Source organism: Hyperolius riggenbachi, chromosome 12 (assembly GCF_040937935.1).
Source record: "Hyperolius riggenbachi isolate aHypRig1 chromosome 12, aHypRig1.pri, whole genome shotgun sequence".
Taxonomy (NCBI): Eukaryota; Metazoa; Chordata; class Amphibia; order Anura; family Hyperoliidae; genus Hyperolius; species Hyperolius riggenbachi.
Genome location: NC_090657.1, coordinates 58,384,880 through 58,411,542, shown reverse-complemented (window position 1 = coordinate 58,411,542; position 26,663 = coordinate 58,384,880). Strand labels below are relative to the sequence as shown.

The 26,663-nt window shown below is 47.1% G+C and overlaps 1 protein-coding gene across 3 annotated transcripts in view; it reads left to right on the top strand.

Moving 5' to 3' along the window:
* The window catches only part of MMD (monocyte to macrophage differentiation associated), a 190,236-nt gene that overhangs the window by 92,284 nt on the left and 71,289 nt on the right, over positions 1-26,663 (top strand). Inside the window, exon 1 of one of the 3 annotated variants that reach the window (XM_068263060.1) lies at positions 17,519-17,651. The exons of 1 other annotated variant lie outside the window; for it this stretch is intronic. In XM_068263060.1, coding sequence (XP_068119161.1) covers positions 17,560-17,651 — 92 coding nt within the window. In that variant the 5' untranslated portion in view covers positions 17,519-17,559. Of the gene's footprint in view, positions 1-17,518; positions 17,652-25,971; positions 26,117-26,663 lie in introns of those variants that run through there. One more of the 3 variants, XM_068263062.1, reaches the window with a different exon arrangement.

The following is a 26,663-nucleotide window of genomic DNA, read 5'->3' as shown; positions in this document are numbered from 1 at the left end:
GAAAGAGTCAATTGAGGACACGAAGATCAGTCACGTTCATATCCTATTCACCTTGCTGCAAGGCCCGGCGTATTGACCCGAGGAAGCAGGTTAGTACCCGTGAAACCCGTTGTCTATTTTGTGTTTTGAATAAATACTTTACCAGTACTACTGGTGTTTTTGTTGTCAGGAGAAGTAAGATAAGCTCTCAATATTACAATTTTACACAATATTACAAATGTATATGTATATTTACTCTCGGGTGCCTTCATCCTTACGAGTATTCTTAAAATAACTTTACTTAACAAATAAAAATACGGGATTCCGGGAAATAACTGTTTACGTTGAGGACTATAAATAGAATTGTTTGTCTTATCAGCTTATATTCACTTCATTTAATTTTGTTGCAGTTTACAGCTGTAGTTACAGTTTGGCCTGAAAGTTACATCAACACATAGAGAGAGGTATTTTCTGCCGGTGTTTACAGTCTGCTGATCTGTGTATAAGCGGCGCTTCAGGTGACGATGAACTCAGAGCACCTGCTGGGAGAGTACGCTACAGAGAAATCCCCATAGTGCCTCGTCACTGCTGCGGCCACACAATACAGGGAAGTGTAACCGATATAGAGAGATGATAGACGTATAATGCTGTGATGTGTGCTGAGGCTGGAGATAATGAATTGCATGTGTAGCATGTGTAGTACAGCTAAGAAATAGAACATTAGTAGCAAAGAAAAGTGTCTCATAGTGTTTTCCAGTACAGGAAGAATTAAAGGACAACTGAAGTGAGAGGGATACAGTATGAAGGCTGCCATATTTATTTCCTTTTAAAGGAAACCTGAAGTATGTTTAAAAAAAAGAGTTTCACTTACCTGGGGCTCCTGCCAGCCCCCAGCAGCCGCACTGTGCTCACGCCGGTCCTCAAAGATCCTCCGACCCCCCGCCGCGGCTCAGTTTCGCTTTCGGCGACTGAGCCTGACGCCGGCCACTGGAACTGCACCACATGTGTTCTCGTTCACGCTCTTGTTGCTGGGAGCGTCCTGCGCAGGCGCAGTACATACTGCGCCTGCACAGTATGCTCCCGGCAAGGGGAGCGCAAACAAAGACGTGCGCGGCCATGGTCACGCAGGCGCTGTGGCCGTCGACTTGCAAGTCGGCCTTAATGAAACATAGCCGCAGTGGGGAACCAGAGGATTGTTCAGTGACGGAGCGGGCAAAGGACAGCTGCAGGGGCTGGCAGAAGCCCCAGGTACATGAAACGCTTTTTTTTTTCTTTTAAAGATACGTAGCTTTCCTTTAAGCAATACTAGTTGCCCTGCTATCCTGCTGGTCATCTGCCTCTGATACTTTTAGCCCTAGACCCTGAACAAGCATGCAGTAGATCAGGTGTTTCTGGCATTGTCATATCTGACCAGATTAGCTGCATGCTTGTTTCTGGTGTGATTCAGACACTACAATAGCCAAATAGATCAGCAGGGCTGCCAGGCAACTGGTATTGTTTTAAAGGAAATAAATATGGCAGCCTCTATAGTCTTCTCTCTTCAGTTGTCCTTTAAAAAACTTCAATTATCATCTATGCAAAAGAGCTTCTCTGAGCTATTTGACCCAACGTTTGTCGAATACAGTCCTGCTTTCTGAAGAACTGAAACAGCCAAAAAACAGTGAGGGACAGCTCCATATAAGGTTTTACTGCATGCAAGTTCAAAGGATCATTATGTTTGCTTTATTTTACAGCTCTTATAGGACTATAAGACACACCCAGGTGTAGTGGGCAAAAACCAGGGAAAAATAAATATCCTAAACCTGTTGCATCCATGGTCCAGGAACAACTTGTAGATGTTCTCCCCCAATTACTGTATTGTGTCCCCCTTGTACTTCATGAGTCCTCCTGTGTCCTCTTCTGCCCCCCATGTGTCCCCTTCTGTCCCCCATGTGTCCTCTTCTGTCCCCCATGTGTCCCTCCCTGAATAATTGAATGTAGCGGCTTCTGAGGATCGCATCATTACACTGGACTGACACTAGCGGAGCAGTGAGGGAGAGGAGAGGTCTCTGATCGCCTCGGGCTCTGATGCTTTAGGTGAGCCTTGCTGCCACTAAGGACCGGATTTACCATAAGGCACTCTAGGCACATGCCTACGGGCGCTTGATGATGGAAAAGCGGCTTATTCCCCATCCCGAGGCACCCCTCTTCCTTATTCCCTATGCGAAGTCCTGAGCACAGCATAAATGAGATTACTCACGCAGGTCTTGGCATTCCACTGGCGAGATCTCCCTTCAATCAGGGGCACCTCTAGCTACTTAAAGAGAACCAGAGGTGGCATTTTCAAATGCACAATGACATGCCTCTTTGTCATTGTGCTGACGTTCGTAAGTTGGGGACTCCATCATGTATTTGGAATATACGACGCAGTGACTTTTTCTACCTATTTTTGAGTAGAAAAAGTCTTAATACGGTAAGTACAATCCTGCACCGTACCTCCCAAAAGAGGGACAATTAAAGGGGAACTGAAGAGAGAGGTATATGGAGGCTGTCATGTTTATTTCCTTTTAATCAATACCAGTTGCCTGGCAGCCCTGCTGGTCTATTTCTCTGCAGTAGTATCTGATTAAAACCAGAAACAAGCATGCAGCTAGTCTTGTCAGATCAGACTTATAAGTCTGAACCACTGAAACACCTGATCTGCTGCATGCTTGTTCAGGGGCTATGGCTAATAGTGTTAGAGGCAGAGGATCAGCAGGGCTGCCAGGCAACTGGTATTGATTAAAAGGAAATAAACATGACAGCCTCCATATACCTCTCTCTTCAGTTCCCCTTTAAAGTGTACCAGAGCTGAGTAAAAATAAAAGTGTTATACATAGCTACCAAATACAAAAACATACGGGATATCAACCTCCTCTCTATTCAGTTTAACTCGTCTCACCTATATATAGGTAACTTCCATAAACAGCAAAAGTAGGGAGCTCTGAGTATAAGTATACAAAATCTTTAATTTCCAATATCAAAAGGTTACAACCACCAGCACAACTACACTAAAAGTGTTATACATACCTGGGGCTTCCTCCAGCCCCATCCGCACGGATCGCTCCCACGCTGCTGTCCTCAGCCTTCTCCTGCGCCGGTACCGGGTCCCGTAACTTCCTCCAGTCGTGGCCAGCCTGACGCAAGAGAAGTGCGCTCTTTACGTATCTCTCCAGCAGCCAACATTTGAGGAAGAAAGAGGGACAGAGGGACTGGGTCCCCAATAGGGGAGAGCTGGGAGCTATGCAGCGTGAAAGGAAGAAGAACCTTCGGCTCAGGTGTGACGCCATGATGAACGTATACGTTCTGTGCTTGTATATTAAGATGTTGTTTGCTTATCAAGTCAGTTTTTCTTAAAAAAAAAAAGAGTTCCTAAAGCAAGTTACTTGCAATCCAAGGTTTTACTGTATATTGTATCTCTTCCTTCCCCACTTTTTAAACTTTCCCCTGTTTCTTCTGTGTTGTAAAGTAGGGCAAAGTTCTCACACAGCAGAAAGTTGCAAAAGACAAAAAAAAATACTTCCTGTAACTTGTTGTTCTTCTTCTGCTGTATATTAATAGCTTGCAACAAAGCAAGCTGCAATTTCCTCCTCTCCAGGATGTTGTTGTGTGTTGTGTGTTCCTTCTGGGCTGCAGCCATATAAGCCTGGCATGGGAGAACATGAATCCACTGTGAGAGCAAACACACAGCAGACACCCTGAGGTACAGATTTCCCAGCAAGCTCATGGTGAACCAAACTCCTACGGTAGAAGTGTGTGTAAGGGGCTACAAAGAGACCAAAAAGCCTCCTTACTAAGATGCACTGTGGGACGCCTCAGAAATCACTCCAATCAGAATAAGCACAAATGCCTTTTTGTTTTAAAGAGAATCTGTAATGTAAAAAATACCCCTGGGGATACTTAACTCGGGAGGGGAAGCCTCTGGGTCCTAATGAGGCTTCCCTCATCCTCCTCTGTCCCTCCGTTCAAGTGCCAGGGTCCCTCGAAGTGTGGCGAAGTAAATATTTACCTACCGCGATCCTGCGCAGGGGCACTACCTGCTCTTCATTCGGGTTGAGGTGAAAATAGCCGAACCCAATCGATCTGCTCTACTGCGCCTGCGCAGATACGATCGCGCTCGACTATTTCCGCCTAGAAGAGTCTCTTCAAGAAGGCAAATTACTGTTTTGCATAGCATTTTAATAAGAGCCTAGATGCCTTTTTGGTCATTTGTAGCGCCTTACACACTCCTAGGAGTTCTGGTTCACCATGAGCTTGCTGGGTAGTCGGCAACTCTCAGAGTTTCAAGTCCTACCCCATAGAGCCACATTAATCCATGCCATGCAATGATGAGGAGGATCAGCCAATCCAAATCTGTTTTTTTCCAAGTTTGAAAATTCCACCGCTTTTAGACCCTAGAATCCGGAAAGAATCATAACGCCAAGGGGGTTATTCTCGCCTTGCAGCGCTGGGTCCCTGGTCTGAATCCCAGCCAGGGCACTTTCTGCAAGGAGTTTGTATGTTCTCCCCGTGTCTGTGTGGGTTTCCTCCGGGCACTCCGGTTTCCTCCCACATTCCAAAAACATACAGATAAGGTAATTGGCTCCCCCCTAAATTGGCCCTAGACTATGATACATACACTACACGATGCATACATCAAAGACATACGACTATTGTAGGAATTAGATTGTGAGCCCCTCTGAGGGACAGTTAGTGACAAAGCAATATACTCTGTTTATCGCTGCGTAATATGTCGGCGCTATATAAATACTTTAAAAAAATAAATAATCCATCTCTGGCACCAATTGTGCTGTCTTATTGGCACGCCTCCAGTCAATGCTAGACATGACAAAATCATACAAGGTGTTGGGTTTGTTGAGCATCGATAAGAGTATTTACATTGAGGTACTTTTACTCTGGATGAAAATCTTGAAAGGGAATTTTGCGCTGACAGCTCAGCCGTGTAAATATTTGGCGGTATAGATCCGTATGGATTTTTGCGCATTAATGGCGGTTAGATAAATAAGCGTGATCCCCGCGCTGAGAGTGATTCGGCAGTTGTGTGACCTGGATCAGGACAGGGAGGGAATGTAGCGAGAGGCACAGTGTGGCCCAGAGTGACATCAATTCTCATAGGGAGGTGACTGAGCAGGGACAAAGGCCTTTGTCCTGCAAATGAATGCCTTCTGTTACTATGATGGGTTCTGCTGAATTGGAACTGCTCGCTAGCTGCTGGCTGCCTCATTCGCTTCCATGACCTATTTTCCCTTCCGAATCTGTCCTAGGGCCCATCCATTTTTATTTTTCTGTTAAAGTGAACCTTAAAGTGGGATAAAATTCTGACATAACAGTGAATAGCAATGTGTTTTCCTACTTTTTATTACCCATTCAGTTACCATATTTGCTTTTGTGCACAAGTAATATTGTCTGTTTACATATTAAAAATTCCCAGAGTACAGTTTATCTGCTCTGAAAGCAGCCATTGCAATGTATTGCATAGCTGCTGTATTTATTTATTAAAATCTATCTAATGATCACTTCTCAGCTCTTTCTTGTAAGGTATGACAGACCAACAGGTCAGCCTCTATGCCCCTATTTATCACTACCTTCTTCACCCTATGTGGTGCGTCCCCACTTGAACGGGAGGTGAGAAACAACACCTGCCCAACTTCGGTTATACCCAGGCCTTGTAGGTGCAAGGTATAGAGGCTGGTCGTAGAGCTGGTTATATAGCCTGCCAAAACCAAACAGAGCAAAAGCAAAGTCCAGGACAGTTCAGGACACACACAGGCAATCAGAAATAAGGTAAGAAGGGCTAGGCAATATTCAGGTCACAAGGCAGTCCAATGTCGGTCCAGGCAGCAATTAAAGTAATCCAGCAAAAAGCAAAAGGCCGGTCCAGGCAGCAATCAGAGTAATCCGGTAACAAGCAAGGGTGGATCCCGGTAGCAATCGGAGTTATCCAGTAACAAGCAAGGATGAGTCCAGGCAGCAATCAGAGTAATCCAGTAACAAGCAAAGGTCAGAGTTTGGCAAGAGATATACAGTAGTAAGAGCACCCAGCAATCAGCAGCAGCTAACTCTATCACGGGCAAAGTTTGAATATCACTGCCAGCATTAAATACCCTCATCCAACCAATCAGTGGCCGGCCACTCACACACTGACCAATTACACCCTGCCTGAGTGTCAGCTGACTTACAGATCAGCTGACACAAAGTTACTTAGCCTGCCTGAGTGTCAGCTGACCAAGCATGTCAGCTGACACTAAATCCTCTGGCATCTAAGGCCCGGTTCACATTAGCATTCGCTGTCCGGAATCCACTGATCGGATCCGGACCTGATACTGTACAAACGGAATGTACGTTCCGCATAGCAATGCAAAAGCTATGCGGACGTTCACACGCGTCCGTTCAGTACAGTACGGAGCCGGACCTGATCCGGACTCCGGACAGTTTTCCAACATGCGCTATTTTTTGGGTCCGGGTCTCCGGCCCACGGAGCCGGACCGGAGCCTGACTGCAGCATCCGGAAATAGAAACCAATGGGAAACGGAAGGCACAGAACACACTGGCTGCAAACACCTGACGTTCTACCCCACTTCCTATGCGTATTCAAGCGGCCATTTCGGATGGGGACACATGGGCCAAGCATGTCTGGAGTGGAGCAGCAGTGACAGACGTGCTGGAGCTGTTTGGCAGAATGTCGGAGGTGGAGGTGAGGCCTACAGCGGAGGAACCTGATTCTACAGGTGCACCAGGTGCACCTTCTGCTGACCCCAACAATTTTTTTTAGAAATCTCACTATTTTTAACCCACGGATCCGGATGGAGGCCTGATGCATGCCTGATGCAAACGGACCGGATCCGGATCGGATCCAAATCGGAACCGTACGGTTCCGATCCGGATCAGGTCCTGATCCGATCAGGATCCGATCAGGATCCGGTCCGTTTGCATGGCAAAACGCAAGTGTGAACGGGGCCTAAGTGAATAGGACGGACGCCTGCCAGAATGCGCCCACGAAGAGCACACCAAAGTGGAAGTGGAGAGAGCTGCCTGGTTCTCCACGGCGATCGATGCCTCGCAGGATTCAAAAGGTAAAAAAGGTAAGTTACTGACATTTCTGCTTCTCAGCTCAGTGCAGCTCAGTTTCGGCACTTTGCTAATGTTTACAAAATGTAGGTTTGGAGGTTAAGTGATTAGGATTCGGAGGTTAGGGTTCGGAGGTTAAGGTTAGGAGTCTAGGGTTAGAAGGTTAGTGCTGAGAGGTTAAGATGTTAGAATTAGGAGGTTAGGTTGGGAGGTTAAGGTTGGGAGGTTAGGGTTAGAAGGTTAGGGTTGAGAGCGAGGTTAGGAGGTTAGGGTTAGGAGGTGAGGTTGGAAGGTTAAGGTTTGGAGGTTACAGTTAGAAGGTTAGAGTTGAAAGGTTAAGAGGTTAGGGTTTAGAGGTTAGGGTTAGAAGGTTAGGGTTGAGAGGTTGAGAGGTTAGGGTTGGGAGGTTAGCGTTGGGAGTTTAGGGTTAGGAGGTTAGGGTATCTTACCGCAGCAGTGATGCCTCTGATCTGAACATTTATTTGTTTCTAGTCAATTTGATAGTTTTATTGCTTTGACATCAAAAGTTTTAATTACGATCATTCCTGTCTAACCCCCTATTTGCATTCTGACTCCTTGCTGAAACAGACAATTGGTATAAATAGATAAAAATGATTCCATTGATTATGAGTGAATGCTATCAATTGTGTGGGATTTCTTTTGATGGTACTGCCATTGGATCATTTTCAGCTGACATAGCTGAACATTATCGAGATTGGCTGGACATTGCACCATTTATGGAGGCACAGGACCTTACATGAAAGACAGGCAGACTTTCACAGGCACACGATGTATCATATGGAGACAGTCAGCCGTGGTGCCAATCAACAGCTCCCTCCAGACTCTCATTACATAATGACTCCCGCAGGGTCTATTTAACATTATGGCACATCTGCTGTGATGTCACATGAATATTGCAGCTGGTTTGCCCTGCTGCAGAAGTAGCATGCAGTCCTCACATCATATAGTGACTATGAAGTTAATACAAAGACTGCAAGGGGGGGAAAGGCTGATCCAAAGACACAACACTCTAATATTATAAGCCAAAAAAAAAGTAATATTGACCCCCTTCTCTGTCAGTAGGATAACCTACTACTGCCACTGGCCTCCTATGCAAAAAGTAATAAATAAGAGTTTGCAGCAAAGGAAGTGTCAGCGTCACTTTTTTTGGGGGGGGGGGGGGGGGGATCAAAATCTATGTTTTTATGGCGAGCTTTAGATATTTTTTGCCTAACTCAGGTGATAAAATTAAGGCTAATTATTTCAGCAATGATAGGAACCAAACATATATATCACAAACAGAACTCAGAGGCTTTTGAGCAGAGCAGATTGTCCAAATGATGGTGCTATTATTGAGGAAAGGTTACCTACAGATGTACTTAGCTAGTTTGCTGCCATGCTTTAACCCTTACTTGCTAGCAAGATGCTCCTGTGTGACCAGATCCCAGACAATTCATTCCAACCCCAGGTGGAGTTGGGGGTGGGGCTGGAAGAGGCAGGAGGAAGAGAAACGCTGTGTTTGTAATTCCGTATCTTAGTAGCTAAGCATTGCTGCAGACTACAGCTTGCATTGTACAGACAGGAAGTTTTGAATCAGGATCATTAATGAAAAATACAAGCTCTAGTTTATTGGCTAATTTAAAAGTAAAACAAGTAAGCTTTTAGCTTGTAAGCCTTCTGCAGACTCTATTCCTGTTGACTGACAATGTTAGAACATACAATCAGAAGGAGGTAGTGAGATTTGTTTTGCAAATATAAGTGGCATCCAGATACATTAATGACAAGGGATCTTGCAAGGATTGAGGTATTTATGGCAAATAGATAAGACCCTTGGCTTGCATAATGCCTACATAGACTCAGGCTGACAAAAACGAAAGCAGTTCTGAGCCGGGGGAAGGGGGGGGGGGGGCGACGACACTCAGAGGGGGGTACAGTGATTCACGGGGTGGGGGGGGGGGGGGGTGACCCAGTGTAGTGCCACCCATGAGTAAAGATACCTCATTAATGCATTAATCCAAAGGCTTCCCTGATCTTCTTACTCCCCCTTCGTTCCTGTCCAAAGACCCTTTGGAAATATTCAATAATGATGTTGAATATGGTGCTCGCGGCCACGTTCCCCTCCGCGTATGAGCGAGGCCACACTGTGTAGGCGCAATGTACAGCCCACACCTGCGAAGTGGCACAAACCCTCTCATACATAGATTTTTGATCCATGCGAGGGGTCTCCGTGCAACTGCACAGCAGCGATCCTTACTGGCAACTGCGATCCTAGACAGAGGGGGATCACAGGTGCAGAAGGAGGGTGTCAGACAGGCATACATTTAAAAATGGCGCAGGCAAATTTGGGCGCAGGGTGAAGCGGAAAGACGGGTTGCTGCTGAATATCCTGCCCACGAAAAAATACTATTCCCCCTCTGAGCTGGGAGGGGGGAAATATAATTAGTGCACTGGCTACTGCCCGTTGCCAAATTACCTTCTTTTTTTCCTGACCTCTGGCAATCGCCAGTGCCCAAATTAGTCAGTGCCGTTATAGCCTCATTTCTCATTACAGCCTATAGCAGCACCTAGATGGTCGGCGCACTTACAACCTTCATCAACCGACATCTTCTGCGGTGCTTCTCCAGAGTACAAGCAGGATTGTCACCATAAAAATCAAATTTCAGCAGCAACTGGTATGAGTGTATTAAGTGATAAAGATGCTAATCCTGCATTCATAACTTTCAAAACTTTTTCTGCTGTTATGGTTTGGAGTTATTACATACCTTATGAACACTGGCCCTTAAACCCCCTTGCCATACCAATTCCCGCGGCAAGGGGCAGCGCAGCACTTTTTTATTTATTTATTTATTTTTTAATCATGTAGCGAGCCCAGGGCTCGCTACATGATAGCCGCTGAGCAGTGGCATCCCCCCACCCACTCCGATCGCCTCCGGCGATCAGAGTAAGCAGGAAATCCCGTTCAGAACGGGATTTCCTGCTGGGCTTCCCCGGTCGCCACGACGACGGGGCGGGATGACGTCACCGATGTCATGGACGTCGGGACGTCAGAGGGAATCCCGATCCACCCCTCAGCGCTGCCTGGCACTGATTGGCCAGGCTGCGCAAGGGGTCTGGAGGGGGGGGCGGCGCGGCGGGTAGCGGCGAATCGGCGGCGAGCGGTGGCGATCGTAGTATGCACGCAGCTAGCAAAGTGCTAGCTGCGTGCAATAAAAAAATTATGCAAATCGGCCCAGCGGGGCCTGAGAAATCCTCCTGCACAAGTTACCCCGAGCTGAGCTCGGGATAACCGGCAAGGAGGTTAATAGCCATTGCCATTCAGTTACATGCTGGGGGTTCTTTTTAACTATAATATATTGCTCCTCTTCCCTTTATTTCCCTGCCTAGCTGAAACATGACCCCCTGCTCACTTGTGTTTACAAGCAAGGCTGAGGTGACTCAGTGATTGGAGGAGAAAAGAAAAAAAGTAAAGGGAAGAAATCACATCAGTATTTAGCCTCAAACTGTGGGCAAAAGTCATGGTTCCCACCAGGAACAGAATTCTCTTCATTTAATATATAAAATTCACTGAAATCAAAATGTGGACAGTACAATAGGTGTTATGTAAGTAGATCAAGTATTTATCTACTTATATATGTGTTTTTATTCCCTCCCTGGCATAGTATGGCTAATCCTCGTGCTTTAAGGTCACTAACTGTCCCTCAGGGAGACTCACAATCTAATCCTTACCATAGGTATAGTATGACTATCACAATCTAGATCTAATTTTGGCAAAGCCAATCAACTTATATGTATGTTTTTGGGATGTGGGAGTATCCCGGAAGTGCCTGGAGAAAACCCACGAAGACACTGTCCCTGGGGTACAACTCCGTGCAGATACTGCCCTGGCTAGGATTCAAACTGGGGACCCAGCACTGCAAGGCGAGAGCACCAACCACTACACCACTTTGCTGCAGGGGTAATGTTACCTTTGAGGTTAAAGACTCTTGGTGTGCAAAGGAGAGGGTTAGTTTGGAAAGGGGTAGTTTGGAGAGGGGGAAGGGCTCATAGTTAGTTAGGTGTGTGTGTGTGTGTGTGTGTGTGTGTGTGTGTGTGTGTGTGTGTGTGTGTGTGTGTGTGTGTGTGTGTGTGTGTGTGTGTGTGTGTGTGTGTGTGTGTGTGGGGGGGGGGGGGGGGGTGTTAATAATTAAAAAATAAATGTAAAAATAAAGGCCCGTACACATCAGGGCTGGGCCGGGGCTGAGGCGAGAGCCAGATAACTAGAGATTAAGGGGTTGGGGCCCAGGGGCACCTCTTAGTCTAATAGCAGTCAGTGTATGACGGCTGGGGCGGGAGGGATGGAGGAGCGATATTTTGTCACCAGCCAACGACCCCCGACCACCAACCTGCGAGCAATCCTGCCAGCAGATCAACTCGCGGATGTCCAATCGCAATGTCTGTGCCGCTACCCTGCCTAGCGCGTGACGTCACACATGGGCTGCTCTGTCGTCCTCCCGCCCCCCCGCATAGCAACAGAACGTGTCAACAGCTACAGAGCTGACTCGTGTCTGTACACGCCGGCCAGCGATGTCGCCCCCCGGGGGAATCGGGTCCCTGATGGGCGACATGTGTGTACGCACCTTAAATCAACATCGAGACACCCTCTGACTAACAATACAATTATCATATGATTATGATATTTACCGTATTTGCTGTTGCGGCTATGTTTGCAGTAACATAACGCCCCAGGGAGTTCAGCTCACTTGTTGCTCAACTGTAGTAATTGTGCTTCCCAAGAGAAGGAGGCAGAAAACTGTATCTAAACAGCCACCACAACACAAGTCAGGTGACAATAACGTCGATTAAGGTGACGAACAAAAAAAAAACAAAAAAAATACAGAATGAGAGAGAAAGAAAACAAAAATATACAACAAAAAATGTAAAAAGAAAATGTAAACACTACCTACAAACACTTCCTGTGTAACACATAAAACCACCAGGGGGTACTTCATAAATGTGGACTGAAAAGTGAAAATGAGACTTCTTTCACCAAATATCACACCTTATCAAGGATATCACACGTTATCAAAGTTATCACGTTACCAAAGTTATCACACGTTGGGCTTGATTCATTGAACTGTGATAACTGGTATCACGGCCGTGCGCGTTTTCGCACGCAAACAAACATTTTCGGCCACGATTGCGCAAGAAAATTCGTGATTGCGCAAAAATGTGCGTGAAAACGCTAGTGCAGCCGTGATATGAGTTATCACGGTTCAGTGAATCAAGCCAGTTATCAAAGTTAACAAGCCTTATCAGAGTAGCATAGCGAGCACTACAAACTTATGCCTGCTAATTGGCAATGGCACTTGTCCTGCCCTGAGCCCTTGCGGGTTCGTAGCGCTCACTATGCTACTCTGATAAGGCGCGTTAACTTTGATAACGTGTGATAACTTTGATAAGGTGTGATATTTTTTCTTATCACGGTTTAGTGAATTAAGCCCGATAAATGAACGTTTGTGCTGGATCATGTGAGAGTTTCACATGAAAAGCGCACGTGATTGCACGATAACCTTCGTTTATCACGTGAACGAATGCTGTTCGCGTGTAAACTTTTGCTAGCGGCAGAGCGCGTGATAACTGCTGCGATAGCAGTTATCGCGCTTTTGAGAATCGACCGCTACGCTCGCAAACCTTTGCGCCCGGCAGATCGCGTGATAACGTCTGTGATAGCAGTTATCACACTTCAGCGGATCAAGCCCATAGACTCCTACTTACTTAGAATCGCTGAGCTTCTTACGTTACTATAACGTCAGTAAACAATTATGTGTAGGTAAGTAATCTATACGCAACCGAATTTCCTTAAAATGACTAACCGATCAGCGTCTACTTTCTCGGATCTGAGTCTTGCCTCTCTCATCCTCACTATTGGTGATGGATACAAACATGGCCATGTGATTTAGAGCTACAGCCTCGCCGCTATATCCAGGCTGGATTCTCAGCAGAGATGGCCCCAAAAAGCAGCCTCAGCCATGAAAAATCTTAGTGAGAACTGAGCATCATTTTTAACTCTCAGGGCAGCTCAATAGCATATTAAAAATGCATGCTAAAAATGTGACTCATTGCTTAAAAAAATATTCATTTTACCTAATCTTTTTACATTTAAGGGTTAATTACAGGCAGTATTCTACTACTTTATATTCAGTCTAACACGCGTTTAAAAGTAATAAGCAATATTTTATTCTGTTTTACTTCAGTATTATATACAGTCTAACACGCACTTAAAAGTAATAAGCAATATTTGATTCTGTTGCACTTCATACATCTAAAAAATTCCCCAATAGAATAAAACTTATCCCACACTTCATCCAATCCACTCCACACACATATAGCCTAGTAGAAGGGCCCTTCTCCCTATATTATTCTCTATGTGTGCACACAAATTAAAAAATAGCAAAAACCATAAAAAATGTCTAAAAGGTTCTCACATCGGTGGGGTTCTATTAGTAATCATGCAGATTAGTACATATGCAGATCATTCATGGTTAGATAGTGTCCACCAGCGTGGACACTGTATTATTTATATTACGTTTATTTATTTATAATGGTTTGTATGTCCTCCCCTCTATCAGATATGGGAAACAGACACAAATATTTGGCAGTGATCACATTGGTATAATAGTAATAATAATAGTAATAATAATAATAATAATTAATTATATGTAGTTATTTTTATTTTGTTGTAATTACTGGTAATGATTATGTGTTAATTGTTAAATATTCTTGCTGTAAATAATGTTAATAAAACTATGATATTTGTAAAATATTTTCTATTTGGCATTTTTTAATAGTTATATAAAAATATGTTGTTTGCATAAATAATTTTTATACTGTATTTTTGTTTCCATTAATAACAGATACTGTGATTCATTATATATATGTATATATATATATATATATAGAGAGAGAGAGAGAGAGAGAGAGAGAGAGAGAGAGAGAGAGAGAGAGAGAGAGAGGCCCGGTTCACATTAGCGGTCGCCGTCCGGAATCGCCGTGCCGGAGCCGGACCGCATGCGTAACGGATGGAACGGACGCACGGCATAGCAATGAAAGTCTATGCGTCCGTTCACATGCGTCCGTTTCGTCCGGACCGGATCCGGACTCCGGCATAAGATCCAACATGCGCTATTTTTTGGTCCGGCTCCTCCGGCAGACGTATCCGGAGCGGAGCCGGACTGTTGCATCCGGCCAATACAAACCAATGAGAACCGGAGAGCGCACAACACACTGGCTATAAAAACCGGACGTTCTACCCCACTTCCTATGCTTTTTCTAGTGGCCATTTTGGATGGGGAACACATGGGCCCAGCATTCACAGAGTGGAGCAGCAGTGATTTCATGCTGGAGCTCTTTGGCAGCAACATATCTGATGATATGTCTGATAACGAGGAGGTGAGGCCTTCTCCCCACATAGTAGTAGGTGAACAACAGGAAGGAGAGAATTCCCAGGTACGAGTAAAAAATGACTGGATCCATGGTCCCAACTGCAGTCTCTGTATCCACGGATGGTCTCCACACGTCCACCTGTCTCCAACAATGACCCCAGAGCTTCTGCTGACCTCCCAGACCCCAGGTATTTACAGGTTGTTATCTCTTTAAGAAACCGGATCCGGACCGCAACCGTGTTCATACCGCACGGAGAACGGATGCAAACGGACCGGATCCGGACCTGATCCGGATAGGAACCGTACGGATTAGGTCCAGTCCGGATCCGGTGCGGTCCGGACATCCGTTCCGGTTTTTACAAAACCGCAAGTGTGAACGGGGCCTTAGATTCATTACACATAACTGAAGTAGTTCAAGCCTTTTATTGTTTTAATTTTGGCATACAGCTCATGAAAACCCCAAATTCCTATCTCAAAAAATTAGCATATCATGAAGGTTCTCTAAACGAGCTATTAACCTAATCATCTGAATCAACTAATTAACTCTAAACACCTGCAAAAAATTCCTGAGGCTTTTAAAAACTCCCAGCCTGGTTCATTACTCAAAACCGCAATCATGGGTAAGACTGCCGACCTGACTGCTGTCCAGAAGGCCATCATTGACACCCTCAAGCAAGAGGGTAAGACACAGAAAGAAATTTCTGAACGAATAGGCTGTTCCCAGAGTGCTGTATCAAGGCACCTCAGTTGGAAGTCTGTGGGAAGGAAAAAGTATGGCAGAAAACGCTGCACAACGAGAAGAGGTGACCGGACCCTGAGGAAGATTGTGGAGAAGCACCGATTCCAGACCTTGGGGGACATGCGGAAGCAGTGGACTGAGTCGGAGTAGAAACATCCAGAGCCACCGTGTACAGGCGTGTGCAGGAAATGGGCTACAGGCGCCGCATTCCCCAGGTCAAGCCACTTTTGAACCAGAAACAGCGGCAGAAGCGCCTGACCTGGGCTACAGAGAAGCAGCACTGGACTTTTGCTCAGTGGTCCAAAGTACTTTTTCGGATGAAAGCAACTTTTGCATGTCATTTGGAAATCAAGGAGCCAGAGTCTGGAGGAAGACTGGGGAGAGGGAAATGCCAAAATGCCTGAAGTCCAGTGTCAAGTACCCACACAGTCAGTGATGGTCTGGGATGCCATGTCAGCTGCTGGTGTTGGTCTACTGTGTTTTATCAAGGGCAGGGTCAATGCAGCTAGCTATCAGGAGATTTTGGAGCACTTCATGCTTCCATCTGCTGAAAAGCTTTATGGAGATGAAGATTTCATTTTTAAGCACGATCTGGCACCTGCTCACAGTGCCAAAACCACTGGTAAATGTTTTACTGACCATGGTATTACTGTGCTCAATTGGCCTGCCAACTCTCCTGACCTGAACCCCATAGAGAATCTGTGGGATATTGTGAAGAGAAAGTTGAGAGACGCAAGACCCAACACTCTGGATGAGCTTGAAGGAGTCATCAGGGGAAATATGTTAAAATAAGTGGTACTTACCGGGGACTTCCTCCAGCTCCAAGCTCCCAGGACGTCCCTCGCCGCAGCTCTGCCCGCAGCCGTTCGCCGCAGGTCCGTCCCGGACCCCGGCGATGACGTCAGAGCGACCTCCAGGCTCTGTCAATCACCGCCACGTGGGCTGGAGCGGACTGCGCAGGACTGCCCCCGGTAAGTACTACTTATTTTAGCATATTTCGCCTGATGACTCCTTTAAGGTCGCTATCGAAGCATCCTGGGCCTCCATAACACCTGAGCAGTGCCACAGGCTGATTGCCTCCATGCCACGCCGCATTGAAGCAGTCATTTCTGCAAAAGGATTCCCGACCAAGTATTGAGTGCATAACTGAACATAATTATTTGAAGGTTGACTTTTTTTTGTTTTAAAAATACTTCTCTTTTATTGGTCGGATGAAATATGCTAATTTTTTGAGATAGGAATTTTGGGTTTTCTTGAGCTGTATGCCAAAATCATCAATATTAAAACAATAAAAGGCTTGAACTACTTCAGCTGTGTGTAATGAATCTAAAATATATGAAAGTCTAATGTTTATCAGTACATTACAGAAAATAATGAACTGTATCACAATATTCTAATTTTTTGAGAAAGACCTGTATATATGGCATTATGGCGTAAAATATGTGCAAACATCGACAAATAAGAAGTATATTTTTTCCAGAGTAAAATTAGCTATAAATTACTTTTCTATGTTGCTGTCATTTACAGTAGGTAGTAGAAATCTGACATTGCCGACAGATTTTGGACTAGTCCATCTCTTCATAGGGGATTCTCAGCAAGGCTTTTATTCTGTATAAAGATATTCCCTAATGCTGGATACACACGTTACGACTTACCGCTCGATCCGATTGATTGATTATTTCAGACATGTTTGATCTGGTTTCGATCGATACAGCCGTCAATTTTGCATGTTAAGTATGAAAAATCGACGGCTGTATCGATCGAAACCCAATCGGAAATGTCGGAAAGATAATTTATGGCTCATTTTACTCTGCAAAAAAAACCTACTTCTTATTTGTATATGTTTGCACTTATTTTAAATTTTACAATTTTTCACCATAGTGCCCCTTTAATAACGCCTTATTTGTTCTATTTTTTTTTTTTTGTTTTTTTTGTTTTATTTTTCTGTTTCAGTGATAATTACATCTCCCCCCTCATATGTTTGTCCTGGGAAAGAGACATTTGTCAGTGATTTAGCATTGTAGAAGTAAAAATAATAATAATATTGATAATGATTTTATAATATTTTGCCATGTTGGAGTCTTGTTTTTGCTGCTGTTGTTAGTGTTGTTGGGAGATTTAATTTCTCTGCAGCTTTAGGAATAATAATATTTTTCCTTTATGTGTCTTCCTCTCCTTATGATGCAGAACTCCTGGCAGAGACCCTGAAGGGGTTACTGAGGGCAGTAGGCGTGGCCGGCGCCTGTCACTCAGGCAGATGTCAGAGGTAGGAGGCGGCGCTCGGTGGGCGGGGCCAGCAGGCCGGTGAGTAGGCGGGCGGCTCGGTGCGGTGAGATGCGGCTCCTCCCCCGCCCCGGCTTGACAGCGGCGAGTTGTGCGGCGGGGCCCGCAGTCCGGCCAGAGATGGTGGCGAAGGAACTCAAGAGGTGAGTGATGGGGGAGGGGAGACTGGCAGCTCATTCATTCATGGGCTGCTCATCCACACAGTCCATATTGGGAGATGCTGCTTCCCTCAATCATGTCTGTTGCTCCATTACTACCATCCTCTGTATCTCACTGCTGCCCATGTGTGCTGGAGGGGAGGCTGCTGCCCATGTGTGCTGGGGGGGGCTGCTGCCCATGTGTGCTGGAGGGGAGGCTGCTGCCCATGTGTGCTGGAGGGGGAGGGCTGCTGCCCATGTGTGCTGGAGGGGGAGGGCTGCTGCTCATGTTTGCTGGGGGGGGGGGGGGGGCTGCTGCCCATGTGTGCTGGGGGGGGGGCTGCTGCCCATGTGTGCTGGGGGGGAGGGCTGCTGCCCATGTGTGCTGGGGGGGGGAGGGCTGCTGCCCATGTTTGCTGGGGGGGGCTGCTGCCCATGTGTGCTGGGGGGGGGGGCTGCTGCCCATGTGTGCTGGGGGGGGGGCTGCTGCCCATGTGTGCTGGGGGGGGCTGCTGCCTATGTGTGCTGGGGGGGGGCTGCTGCTGCCTATGTGTGCTGGGGGGGGCTGCTGCTGCCCATGTGTGCTGGGGGGGCTGCTGCTGCCCATGTGTGCTGGGGGGGGGCTGCTGCCCATGTGTGCTGGAGGGGGAGGGCTGCTGCCCATGTGTGCTGGAGGGGGAGGGCTGCTGCCCATGTGTGCTGGAGGGGGGCTGCTGCCCATGTGTGCCGGGGGGGGGGGGCTGCTGCCCATGTGTGCCGGGGGGGGGGCTGCTGCCGCCCATGTGTGCCGGGGGGGGGGGGCTGCTGCCCATGTGTGCCGGGGGGGGGGCTGCTGCCCATGTGTGCTGGGGGGGGGGGGAAGGCTGCTGCCCATGCGTGCTTGGGGGGGGGGGGGGCTGCTGCCCATGTGTGCTTGGTTGGGAGGCTGCTGACCATGTGTGCTTGGGGGGGGGGAGGCTGCTGCCCATGTGTGCTGGAGGGGGGCTGCTGCCCATGTGTGCTGGAGGGGGGCTGCTGCCCATGTGTGCTGGAGGGGGGCTGCTGCCCATGTGTGCTGGAGGGGGGCTGCTGCCCATGTGTGCTGGAGGGGGGCTGCTGCCCATGTGTGCTGGGGGGGAGGCTGCTGCCCATGTGTGCTGGGGGGGAGGCTGCTGCCCATGTGTGCTGGGGGGGAGGCTGCTGCCCATGTGTGCTGGGGGGGAGGCTGCTGCCCATGTGTGCTGGGGGGGGAGGCTGCTGCCCATGTGTGCTGGGGGGGGAGGCTGCTGCCCATGTGTGCTGGGGGGGAGGCTGCTGCCCATGTGTGCTGGGGGGGCGGCTGCTGCGGCCGTGTGTGCTGGGGGGGCGGCTTCTGCCCGTGTGTGCTGGGGGGGCGGCTTCTGCCCGTGTGTGCTGGGGGGGCGGCTTCTGCCCGTGTGTGCCGGGGGGGCGCGGCTGCTGCCCGTGTGTGCTGGGGGGGGGGGCTGCTGCCCGTGTGTGCTGGGAGGGGGGGCTGCTGCCCATGTGAGCCTGGGACATGGGGAGGCTGCTGCCCGTGTGAGCCTGGGACATGGGGAGGCTGCTGCCCGTGTGAGTCGGTGACACCAGAGAGGCTGCTGCCCATGTGTGCTGGGGACACCTGGGTGGCCACCTATCATTGCTGGGGATTCCAGGACCGCAAACTGTGATGACTTAGGACGTTGTAGTAATTGCTGGTGATTAGTTGGGGACCAAGAAACCCTTCCTATAACTCCTGGGCATGGCTGTCAAGGTTTGTGGTGGACATCAAGAAAGTTGCTGAGAGTAGGTGGAACTGCAAGGACACTTGGCAGTGAGTTAGTATAGATGTATGGGTGACTGCCATTTATTGCTCTGGCAACAGTCAGTAATTTTTGGTAACATGAGGGCAACTGAGTGCCGGGGCATGACTGTTAATGATTGCCTTGCACACGAAGATGACTGTTGATAACTGTGGGCACAAGGGTGACTTTGGACGATGGCTGGAGTTGCAAGGGCAGTTGTCCACCATGGCTTGGTGCAAGGTTGACTGTCGGCGATGGCTGGGATGAAATATGAAGAGCACACAAGCTAATCCCTACCATAGTTATGGTCTAATGCTCCGACCATAGTTGAAGACCAGTTATGGTGGCATTATTAATCAGTTTTCAGGACCTGTGTGGAAACCCATGCAAACTCTGTGTGTGGGTCAAGAGTAAATCCTGGGACTCTAGTGCTGCATGGTGATGTTGCCATCTAGCCATCCTTGTGAACAGTATGGGATTTGTGACGATCGCTTTAGAGGTCTGGTTGGTTCTCGAGAATCATAGCTACTAAGAGTGTGTACACACATACAATTTTTATTAGCCAATGAGTGGCCAATATTACCACTTCTGTGTAGTATGGGAGCTGGAAACAGCTAATATTGGTGCAGCATTACGCCGATTATTTGGGTGCCACTATAGGCCGTATCAAAAAAGATGTAATCCGGCCGATGTGCCCAAATTATGTAGTATCTGTTGGATCTCGTGCTACATGAAGGTGGTAAAATTGATCAGTTATTTGCCAGTCATTGGCCAATCAAAATCGGATGTGCAGCGTCCCCCCCCCCCCCCCCCAAGGCTCTTTTAGCCGGGGGCTCCACCTGGCCAGTTTTGGTGAGCACCCGGCTGTCATTGGCTCACCTCCTCCTATGCTGTAAGCAGAGTTTGCACAGAAACGATGCCCCTGCATTCTCTCATCTAGCCCCACCCGGCTACTATTCATGCCACCCGGCTGGCAATAATTGCTGGGGAGAACAATGGATGTGTACAGTATACGCACCCCAAAGCCTGGTACACACTTTCAGTTATGATTGGCCAATCACTGACCAGTGTTATCACTTCCATGTGGTATGAGAGTCATCAGATGTTGCATACTATAAGCAGATTGTGTAGGTAAACCCTCGTACTACACAGAGATGGTAAAATTGGTTTATTATTGGCCAATAAAAATTAGATGTGTGTATGCACTCTTAAGGTGGCCATACCCCATCTGATTTGATAATTATTGGATGAAAAATGGTGCCGCCAAGTGCATGCCTGACCGCCGATGCGACCAATTTCGGGCAGAGCAGGTCGATCAGACATGCTGCAAGATGTTGGGCCGTTGTGCTGGTAACTGCGAGTGATATCTGGACGTGCGATGAACCCCCCAGCGCTGTCTGCTCCAATGTGAAATGTGCCTGGTGCACTATACTTACTATACGTATCCGCGTCTGGCTCCGTCCATGCATGCACCCTGCGTGGAGTAACGCGGGGCGCTGGGCAACCACGTGGAGTGCACGTATGGGTGGAGCTCAGGGCCAGCAGTGGACACGAACAGGTAAAGTATAGTGCACCAGGCACATTTGACGTTTTAGGTACAGCGTCGGGGGGGGGGGGGGGAAGGGTTATCGCTCTCCGTCACCTGATCGACCGCGACGGCTCCACATCTTGCAGCATGTCCGACACGCTCAGGTCAAATCTTGCAATTTTCCGCAATTCGGCACGATTTGCGCTTGTGATTCCCGTTCAATAGAAGGAGAATCACAAAGCAGTTGCCCCAAAACACTGCATGCAGCACGTTTGCGATTAATTGAAATCGCAACCGCTGCAGTGCGAATGTATCCATAGGGATACATTGTAGCAGCGCTTTGCTGATTGCCGGCGATCAGGAAAGCGCTGAAAAATCGCTCCAATGTGAACCAGCCCTTAGGACCCTTTTCCACTAGCAATTGCGCTAAATGCTAGCGATTGCGATTCGGCAAAGTTCCAAATTCTCCCGGCGATTGCGATTTTACAATGCACTGCATAGCAAAATCGCAGCAAAAATCGCTCCAACGCGATTAAGTAAAAAACGAATCGCGGTAGTGGAAATTACCTACCGCGATTCCTATGTTTGGCAAACCGTAGCGATTTAAAAATCGCTAGCGGTTTGTGATTCAGCATTGCAATCGCCGCTAGAGGAAAAGGGCTGCCTTGCAGACCTTCCCTGGTGCCCGTAGCGTGTGTAGGTAGCCGCTGTCTCCCCGCTGTCTGTCCATCTATCATGTATGCACACAGACACAATAGTAAAAAAGATAACTGGAAACAAAAGTGTAACCTGAAATAATTGTATCGGTGTAAAGATTGACCCATTTGGAGAGCTGCCCATTCCCTGTCATCTGGTTACTGCATGACTCTATACTGTACACGCCATCCAGTGGCCTGTCGGCTGTTCTGATGTCTCGTGAGTCATCGGCAATTATTTCAGCAAAACATCCTGTAAGGACAGTCGACTTATGAACTCACTGAGACGCGTGTCTGCATCAGGCAGGGCAGCGGTGATGTCACTCTGAGGCATGGTGTCCGCAGACCAGCGAGGTGTGCTGATTGGTCCATCTCAATTCACCCAGATGTATGGTTCAGAGTATTTCCCACCTGTAGAGGATATAGCAATTTGTGCAACCTGGTCACCTGCAGAGTAGATAACCTGAAGTTGCATTTCTACTAGGGTGTCCGTTTTCTAAATCGCCCACCTGAAATAAGCACAAATCCAGTCAGACGTTAGTCAGAAACACCTGGTCTGTGATCTTGCCTTTTCCAAAGACTTTTATCTCAAGTGTGTATGTAGCCTTATGTAAATGGGCAATAATTTCCTGGCCGCATTTTGCATCCAGTTAAATTACTGGTAGGGTTATGGGTTGTAGGAGACTTGCAGCGCCCTGTGCGATTATCCCAGGAGCTGTGAATCACTCCCTTCTGACAGTGAGAGATTATTTTTACTATAGTTATGGAATTACCGTATGTAGTGCTGGTCATATTATTTTTTTTAATTTTTTTTTTTTGCAACTCTTTGCAAAGTACATAAAACTATTATTGTGTGTCTCTCAAAAGAGTTTGCAGTTTAACGTTCCTATTTTTATTATTTGATTTTATTTTTAAGCTGGAGTGAGAGTTAAAGGGATACTGTAGGGGGGTCGGGGGAAAATGAGCTGAACTTACCCGGGGCTTCTAATGGTCCCCCGCAGACATCCTGTGTTGGCGCAGCCACTCCCCAATGCTCCGGCCCCGCCTCCGGTTCACTTCTGGAATTCCTGACTTTAAAGTCAGAAAACCACTGCGCCTGCGTTGCCGTGTCCTCGATCCCGCTGATGTCATCAAGAGCGCACAGCGCAGGCCCAGTATGGTCTGTGTCTGCGCAGTACACTCCTGGTGACATCAGCGGGAGCGAGGACACGGCAACGCAGGCGCAGTGGTTTTCTGACTTTAAAGTCAGAAATTCCAGAAGTAAACCGGAGGCGGGGCCGGAGCATTGGGGAGTGGCTGCGCCAACACAGGATGTCTGCGGGGGACTATTAGAAGTCCCGGGTAAGTTCAGCTCATTTTCCCCCGACCCCCCCCCCCCCCCCCCTACAGTATCCCTTTAAGGGATCACTATCGCGAAAATAGTTACATTTTAAATACATGTAAATGCATACAAATAAGTACCTTTCTTCCAGAGTAAAAGGAGCCATAAACTCCTTTTCTCCTATGTTGCTGTCACTTACAGTAGGTAGTATAAATCTGTCAGAACCAACAGGTTTTGAACTAGTCCATCTCTTCCTGGGGGATTCTCAGCAAGGCTTTTATTCTTTATAAAGACATTCCCTGAAAAGGATTTAAAAAGTGATGCTGGCCAGCTTCCGTGGTCACTGTTTACCTTTTTATTGGCAGTTAGACGAAGCAAAGGTGTCCATACATCTAGCGATGTTGGGCAGATTCCACCAAGAGACAGCTCTCTCTCTGATCGAGTCTGATTACAGAGATCTGTCGGCTGCCCACACACCACAGTGTAGCGGGGGTCAAGCTGAGGCCGCAGACAGGGAATATATACGCACTTTGGCACGGCAGGCATTAGGGGGGCACAGCGGCGAGACGGTGGATGGTTTCATCCTTCGTCGGGAAATTGCACGCCGTTCCCGCTGCGCACCTGACCAACCAACTTTGGCCCGACATCTTGCAGCATGCGCATTGACAGTGTAACCAATTTCCGTCCTGAAATTGGTCGCTTTGTCGGGCATGCACTTGGTGGCACCGACTTTCAGCCAATTTGATTATAATAATCTATATGGATGGTGGATCGGCTGCTAAGTTGACTGATTTATTGCCACCTTTAGATTTCCTCGTCTGTTAACCATGATCATATCAGGTGACAGTCTACAGTGATTTATAGGCATCTTATGAGGTGGTGGGCGGGCTCTTCCATGATCCACGAAGTTGGATTATACTCAACTGGCCATTGGGGGGCGCCTTCTCTTCTTCCTCCTCACTCTATAGAATGGCACAGAACAGACCCCTCCCCAGAATGTCTGTATGGCAGTCACTTCAGGCAAGAAGTTAGCACTTCAGCCTACAGGCACAAGGGTTCCAGGCACCAGCGTTGCTTGGGAGCTCTGGGCCCCAGTGTTTTACATTGGGACCCCTTAAGCGCTCTATACGTAATAATGTTTATGGAGCATCAAAACCAGCCAAGGACAGCTGCAGTCTATGGTTAAAACAAATTGAAGCCCAGTATTACTGGAATTCTTATCATTGCCAGATTAGCTCCAATAAAGAGCTAATAAAGCAGTTGAGGGTGGGCTCCTCTGGTTCAGGAGCCCTGGTGCGGTCTCTACCTCTGCATTTCCTTTTGCTACGCCCAGGCTCCTATCTGGGCCACAATATTATCTGCATGGGCTTTGTATGCGCTTCTCGTGTTTGCGTGGCTTTCCTTTGAGCACTCTGCTCTCCTCCAGCATTTCAAAATCATACTTGTGCATTGGTTGGTTCCTCCAAAATTGTTAGGGATGCTGGACCATGATTATGGTAGGAATTAGTTTGTGAGCTCCTCTGAGGACAGTCAGTGACATGACTATGTACTCTGTGAAGTGCTGCAGAAGATGTCAGGGCTATTTAAACACATAATAATATGGTAGGACATTAGACTATGGTAGTGATTAGATTGTGAGCTACTCTGAGGGCAGTCAATGACATGACTATGTACTCTGTAATGTGCTGCAGAAGATGTCAGTGCTATATAAATACATCATAATAATATGGTAGGACATTAGACTATGACTATGGTGGGAATAGATTGTGAGCTCCTCTGAGTACAGTCAGTGACATGACTATGTACTCTGTAAAGTGCTGTAGAAGATGTCAGGGCTATTTAAACACATACTAATAATAATAATAATAATTATATGGCAGGACATTGGACTATGATTATGGTAGCATTAGTTTGTGCGCCTCTTTGAGAGACAGTGGCTTAAGGGCTGGTTCAGACGGACGTTTGGAGGCGTCACGGGCTTTCAGCAGCGTTTGTGGTGCGTTCGGATGCGGTCACGTTTTTTCTTCCCCTAGAGGGACATTAGCCGTCACGGTTAACCGCCCCTGAAAGCTACATGTAGCTTCCAGGGGCTCCTTGAACGCCGCGTTCGTGCAAACGCGCTTGAAAGCTTGGTACAAACGCTCCCATTCACTTGAATGGGAGCGTTTAACACCAAGCCCCGAACGCTGGCTGTAAACGCTCTGCAAGCGTCCGTCTGAACCAGCCCTAACTGTAAAACCCTGCGGAAGATGTCAGCATGAGATATTTATGTATTTGACAAATCTCAAAATGGCTGTCCTATCTGGCAACAGCAGAATTCCTCTCATCATACACGTGCATATATTTGCAGCTGATGTTCCAAACCGATTTATTCCTCTCTGATTGGAATTGATCCAAAAATGAATTTATTCCTACCACACAACTCAATAATTTTCAGTAGGGAACCGATTGAAAATCGATCTTACCGTGGCGTTTGCACTGTTCGATGCAGAGCAACACTATCGAACATTGATTTACCACTGCTCCTGCTCCAATCAACCTAAATTTCATGTCCTTTCCGATGTATAATTTTGCTTGATTTTTTTTTTTTTTTTTTGTCAAAACCGTTAAAAGATTGTTCAGAAAATTTGAAGGCATTGATTCCCATTCTGATTGAATCAGATTAATCGATATGTGTATAGGCATCCAAAGCCATTACAGAACGTCCTCCTGTAGGGCTACTTTGCAATGTGCCATTTAGGGGGTCTCGTGGCATGACATTTGAGGGCAGTCTCTCTATCTGTGAAATATGTGCTGATCTAGTCTGGTCAGCACTGACCGACTTTGACAGGCAGGTCCTGTGTGTGCAACAATAAACTGTGAGATTCTGACAAGCTGGTTACTTCATTGTGAGGGTGGTGAGGAGAGGGGGGGGGGGGCTGTAGCAGTCTGATTCTGATTGGTTTCCTCACCGGCAGGCTGGCAGGTTGCCTCCAACCTCTCGTATTGGTGGACCAGCATCCATAGACATGAGGATTGTCTTTGACTCGCTCACCTCGCCTTAAACCTCAATGAATCTTTGTACCGACTTTTTTTTATGTATTTTATTTTTTGTTTGCCGGTCGTGCCTGAAGAGACAGCCACTCTGAAATGTTCACAGTGGGCAGGTAGTGTTCTTGTTCAGTTCATTTTCCTTCCTTCCCTTTCATCTATTGTTTAATTCATTTGGGTTATATAGCTAGGTGTTTGACACTTGACAGTAGGATGTTGTGTTTGCCTTTGATGTGTGTTATGTGTTGTTTTTGTTGTTGTTTGTTTGTTTATTTCTTTTGGCACTTACAAGAGTCACAAGTAAAAGTATTTTTGCTTTCATCGTTATGCTATAAATGGGATAATATTTTGGAGAAACAGGCAGTAGCTGTGTTTTTATGCTTTGGCTGTCAGGATAATTATTTTCTGTTGCGTCTGTGAAAAGTTCTCGATAATGGCATTTGCATGTGGAATCACCGTGTAGGAGCTATGAGAAGACTGTAGTACAGGTAGTCCCCAACTTACGAATGGCACAAAAATAAGAACAAGTAAAAAAAATGAGACCATATAGTTTTCGAGAAAATCAATTTAAAAAAAAAAAATCAAAGATTTTTTTTTTTTTTTTTTTTTTTAAACTCAGTAAAATGACATTTTGCTCTGGTACACTTCTGGTACACTATGCTG